Below are 6,224 nucleotides of genomic sequence, written 5' to 3'. Positions count from 1 at the left end.
TCATCTTATATTATTTTCAACATGAACACACAATTTATACTTGTTCTTTTTTCTTAGAATGGGACTACATTGCTTTTATTTTGTGTACCTTTTTATTTGTAAAGCTTTTAAAGAGTAAAGAACTTTTTTCACAAGAACAAGCAATTGTGACTCTCTCTCTCTCTCTCTCTCTATATATATATATATATATATATATATATATATATATATAGTATTTTTATATCCCTCATATCTTGATTTCTTTTTTGGAAAGCCATCGTGAAATCTCACCTTGTTTGTGGTACAACTTGTCTACCTTTCACCATTAAAACAAGTACCACCCCTTCTACCCTTACTCTTTCCCTATGTACTTGAGTACATTGCCATTAACTTCCCTTTTCCCCCCCAAAAAACCATCCCACCTCAAATTGCCCCTCTATAAAACCCCGCTCATCCCCTCCATTTGTATCTAAACCCACACCACTGATGAGCGAAACGCGTTTGGTGTCCCACCTTTTTTTACCTAAATGACCCCTTAACCTCTCCGTGTATCCCTATCTACTTTAAAGATATTCAACGTCCCACCGTTTTTGTCTCTCTATACTTGGAGTCGTTTCGCACGCTTTCTAACGTTTTTTATCTCACAATTTGTTTTTTGAATACATAAGCGATGCACACTCTGCATATATATCTCCCGCTCTCACCCGCCCTTCCTCGCTAAGATGCCATACACTTGAATCATCTTGAAGCTCTTCTCAGTCCACCCGCGCTCTTTTTCTACTTCTTGTCCTCCCCCCATGCTCCATACATCCTTGTTTCTACCATCAAAGACTCGACACTCCGTTCGAATTTTTGCACAATGTCCCTCCATTTTGAAAGCCCTGGGATTAAGGTACTTTATTTTATTAAAATCTCCAGTCAAAACCTTACACGGCCTCTCGGTAACTGCAGCAACAACGTTCCCCGCCATGGCCCGTCCTGTGCTCTCGGCCCTCCCTAACCTTGCATAATCCACCCTCTGCCTACCGGCAACTGCTCAACACCACCTCCACCTTGTCTCCACCCTGGTTCAACGCTCGTAGGCGGGGTCCTCCTCACGCCCTCAGTCCCCCTTCGCTCCTGCCTACCTCCGGCTCTGTTTTTTTAGCCTTTCTTGCTTTATGCTCACCTTATAAGGCCTTGCGAAACCAGCTGAGACCTGTTCAGCTCCCTTTCTCCTTGTGGTTCCCTCCATCAAGCACCCTTGACTGGGTTCTCCACTCCCTCCTCACACTGCTCAGCCCCCGGCTGTTTCGGCCTACCTCTGACGCTTCGCTATATTTGATTTCTAGCTCTACCCGGCTTTACCTTCCTGCACAGCTGGTGAGGCCTGGCGATTCCAGCTTCTAGCCTCTTTAACCTTAACCTCGCGCACGTGGTTGTTTCCACATCTTGCCGTTGCAGCAGTAGGCTACGTTGCATGATGCAGCTTCTTCAACCGGCTTTTGAAACAACTGGGCTTTTGGAACTCCTCTGGGTCCGGCTTAATGGCTTGGTGGTATTGTTGGCGCAACTAAATACGCCACCAACACTGACCTTGGTCTAATAGTATAACACCCCCAACAACTCTCGCCCATTGATGCCCTTTAACCCGGCTCCCGCTTTGATAGAATTTTCTACTCCGGTAAGCCCCTCTTCGACATTGGCTACTACAACCACCTTAATTTAACCTGTATTTACAGTCAGGTTCCCACTGTTTGGCATCTTCTCATCTTAGCTAACACCTTACTTAGCTTGGAATTGTTCTCTGACCTTTTAACTCTCTTCTCACTCACAAGCTTCTCTATGGCACCCCCAGCAAGTTAAGCTCTAAAGTCATGGCCTGATTTATGATGGTTAAATGGGGTTGTAGTTTTGGATTTTTTCCAAGGCAACACGAAGTGGTATTTGTAGGCAACACCCTCCGCACTTTTGCACGAAGGGGTATGTGTAAGCAACACCCTTCACACTGTTGCGCATAGTGCTTGCCTCTTGGCCTAACTCGCTTCTTCTACAACACTTTGTACACCTTTCTAACAAGAGTTTGGACTCAAACTCAAACCCTTGCCATGGATAACCATGGGGCCCAACAAATAACTCCTACAACCCCTGCTGTGGATACGACTCCAACTGTCTTGGCCGCACCACCTCTCCTCGACTTCGTCTCGGCCACCACCGTCCTCTTGGCAGAATCCTCATCAACACTTGTGCCACCAATGCACTCTCCCACAAGTAACATGGCCTCGCTATCCGGAAATCCTCATGCTTTGGATCACTACGAGCACATCACGGAGGAGTTGGAAAAGCTCCCCGAAGATTCCTTTGACTTCTCTTCAGTCCTGGCCAAAAATGGCTTGGACCACAACCATTTGAATGCGACTTCGTCCTCCACCCTTGCCATTCCCCGGGTTGTCGAAAAACCTTTGGATAACCGCAAGAAGGTTTCTACTTCATCTTACCTCCCCACCATTTCGGCAACACCACCACAACTCAAGAAACCTGTCGATTTCGAGGTATTTCTCTCCAATTTCATCTTAGAATTCAAGAAACTACATGGCAAGTTAAGAAGAGCTAAAGGTTTCCTTACACAACTCAATGAGTTATTCCGTAACCAAAAAGATCCCAAAAGCCTTTGTATCAAACCTCCAAAGCTTACCATTGATGATTCCCAAGCCCAAGCTCTTCTCAATGCCAAGCTCGCTTCACTCACCATACAATTTCAACTTAATTCCACGCAAGCTCTTATCCAAGCACAAACTATACTCATAAATAACCTCCAATCGTATTTGGATGGGTACCACTCTCTTGTTGAAGAGCGGTTCAATGATCTCAACAATAGGTTGCTCTTGATTTCCATCCCTCTATTGTCAAAACAAGATTGGAGTCTCAAGCTTACAGAATGGAAAACCTACTCTCTCAACCTCTTCCTCTTCGAAATCCAAACTTACATTTTGAATGCCCATCTTAATGCTACCAAGGAGGAAGATGCCGTACATGCACGTAAAAGATCCATCAATGCTTTGGAAGAGGAAGTCCTTTCTCTCCCTAAAGAGAAAACTATAAAAGAGCTTGTGGAGCAAGTGGTGACGGAGCACTTAAGTTCAAGTCACACTAAACCACGCTTTCCCTCCCCCTCTTTACCAAGCAAGCCCTATCCCCCTCCCAAAAAAGCTTTCTTATCTCCACATAGAACCTTCTACCCCCCTCCCAAAAAACCCTTCCAATCCCCTAGACCCTATACCCACCCCACCCCTCCCCATCAAAACATCAATCCATAGCTTCTAAACCATCTCAATCCTCAACCCCTAAATCTCCCCACAAAGACACTCCTCCTTACATGAAAAAACCCAACTACATCCACAACCTCAACACACCTATCAATCCTGCCTACCCTCTTAAACCTCGTAGCCCCCAACACCCTACCACTTCCCACCCCACTCTACCGTCGGTTCCCTCCTCCCCCCTAAAGAAAGCCTTAGTTCAACATCACACCTCCCACTACAATTCAAAGCACTCGGGAAAAGTGAAAGGGAGGAGGGACTAGGGCTACAACACCCCACTACATGGGTTCATATTTCCTTCTCCAAGCCCCCCCTCCTCCCTAACCTTTGGATCTCCAACACCGCCTCTACAAGATCTTTTGACAAAGAATACCTCGAGCTCCCAACCTTCAAAGGACGAGTGAGAAGAAAGTTTTGGCTACCCCTCACAAACCCTCATGGCTACAAGCTTCTCCTTTTTGGTAATCTTAAAGCCTTCTCATTTGATAATGGGGTTTCTAATTTTAAAGTGCACAACCTTACGCCTAAGGTACTCTCTCTCCCGGAAAAGCAGTGCCTAGCTTTAGGTTTAAAATACATCCCCCCCCCCCCCCCTCCTAATCCTTCATCCTCTTCACTTCTTAATGCACCTGGCGTCATGGCAAGAATTCTTAACCTAAAACTTTTTTTCAAAAATCATCCAACACCTCTACCGTCCCCTTTCAAGATACCAAATCCTTTTTGGAAACCCCCCTTGGAAAACCCTGCTCTCAATCTAATTTTACACAATAACTTTCATAACCTTAGCCGCCTTCTCTACTCTAATTTCTTTCCACCTTCAAAGCCTCCCCGTTTTGTCGCACAAGCCTTATGTAGCCTCAAATTGGACCCTTCAATTGTGATAAAACCCGCGGACAAGAACTTAGGTTTGGCCATCTTACCATTGGATTGGTATGAAAGTAATGCCCTCACCCACCTCAATGATATCTCCACTTATGAGCCTTGCTCTACCATCCCCTTTCCCTTTATTGCCTCCCTCCTCTCCTCCCTTTCCATCCAATTTTCGGCATTACCGGCATTAGAGCATAACTTCATCCTCTCACCCCTTGACAAGCAGCTTAAACCATGCCCCATCTACTTCATCCCAAAACTCCACAAACCCTCCCTTGTCACACGGCCTATTTGCTCCTACAAAGGCTATATTTTTAAAAAAGCCTCCATATGGCTTCACTTGGTACTTTTCCCTATCCTCCTTACGTATAAGCAAAATCTTAAAAACTCTCTCACCCTCATCCAAGACCTTAACAATCTCCCCCTCCCACCCAATACCCTCCTTTTCACTTTTGATGTTGAGGCTCTATATCCCAGTATCCCTATCAACCAAGGACTCTTAGCCCTCAAAGCCTCCATAGCTACCCATTGACCCTCCTAAAACTCGCTTTATCCTCTCTCTTGCGGCTCTCATTTTATCGCACCATTATATTACCTTCAAGGAAAGTTTTGGAAGCAAGTTAAGGGCACGGCTATGGGTTCCAATTTTGCCGTAGTGTATGCATGCCTTTTTCTTTGCCATTTAGAAGCCTCTTCCTCTCTTTTGCACAATCCCAATCTTCTTTACTTCAAGCGCTATGTAAACAATGCCTTTGGTTTATGGGTTGGCTCTTTGACTTCCCCCACCTCTCTTTTGAATGATTATGGGAAACCGCTTCAAGAACACATTAGAATCTCAAGCCACATCTCTCCCTACCACGCCACTATCCTCGACATAGAATTTTATAAAGGTACCAAGTTTGCCTCCTCAAGCCTGTTGGACTCCCATTGCCACCAAAAACCCTTAAACGCTTATAACTACATCCCTTGGATCTCTTGGCACCCTACGCATCAAAAAGTGTCCTTCATCATCAATGAACTCAATAGATATATCATTAGAGAAAGCTCCTTGGATGGCTTCCTCATTATCCGTAGCCTCTTCTACAAACGCCTTAGGACAAAAGGCTACCCACAAGGGTTTCTGCATAATGTGTTCAACAAAGTCACCTATAAGAACCGTACCTCCCTCTTGGAACCATCACTCCGACTTAAGAAAACACCCCCCATAACCTTCAAGCTACCTTTTATGCCTTCCACAATAAGGCTATCATCCTCTCCCTGTATCAGTAACCCCATTGTTGGGCTTGCCAGTGCAACCCCACACTCTCACACCTACCTAGACCCACCATTTGTTGGACCTCGGGGCCCAGCATCCATAAAATTCTTGTGCATGCCTTGCACCACCCCGATGAACACCCTAACCCTTGATGTAGCGGCCCTCTATGATGGTCTTGCTCATAAGGGAAGTAGTGGTTGGTACCTATCTTCCACTCTATCTCTTAACTTCTTCCCACCTAATTTTGCCTTTCTCCATCAAATCCTCACAAATTTCTTTCCCCTCCCTAGTATTGCTCTCTATACTCCCCAAAGTTTTGGCATACCCTCATTAACTTGTATCCAATGATCCCCTATCTTCCTCCCTTTTTGCAAAGCCTCGCTTACTAAATACATCGTTTTCTTGCTCGCTTAAATGTAAACAAATTCTCCAGCCTACAATTTTGGCATCAAATCACACCCCCACCCCCCCCCCCCCCCCCCCCCCTTTTAATTTTTGGCATCTAATCACACCCTCACCATTCTTTGCAAGAAATTAAACTCTTTTTTGTGGTACAACTTGTCTACCTCTCACCATTAAAACAAGTACCACTCCTTCTACCCTTACTCTTTCCCTATGTACTTGAGTACATTGCCATTAACTTCCCTTTTTCCCCCAAAAAAAACATCCCACCTCAAATTGCCCCTCTATAAAACCCCGCTCACCCCCTCCATTTGTATCTAAACCCACACCACTGATGAGCTTATTATGAGCAAAACACGTTTGGTGTTCCACCCTTTTTTTACCTAAATGACCCCTTAACCTCCTCGTGTGTCCCTATC

At 45.2% G+C, this 6,224-nt stretch overlaps 1 protein-coding gene across 1 annotated transcript; it reads left to right on the top strand.

Annotated features, from left to right (window-relative positions):
• The first annotated feature begins 948 nt into the window (after positions 1-948).
• Positions 949-5,842, top strand: LOC147447899 (uncharacterized). Its single transcript, XM_086524447.1, has one exon. It carries the CDS (start codon positions 2,067-2,069, stop codon positions 3,273-3,275), a length of 1,209 nt encoding a protein of 402 aa, XP_086380573.1. The 5' UTR covers positions 949-2,066; the 3' UTR covers positions 3,276-5,842.
• The last annotated feature ends 382 nt before the right edge of the window (positions 5,843-6,224 follow it).

This window comes from Adiantum capillus-veneris, chromosome 11 (assembly GCF_014529385.1).
Source record: "Adiantum capillus-veneris isolate H3 chromosome 11, ASM1452938v2, whole genome shotgun sequence".
Taxonomy (NCBI): domain Eukaryota; kingdom Viridiplantae; phylum Streptophyta; class Polypodiopsida; order Polypodiales; family Pteridaceae; genus Adiantum; species Adiantum capillus-veneris.
This window is presented reverse-complemented; position numbering and strand designations above follow the sequence as displayed.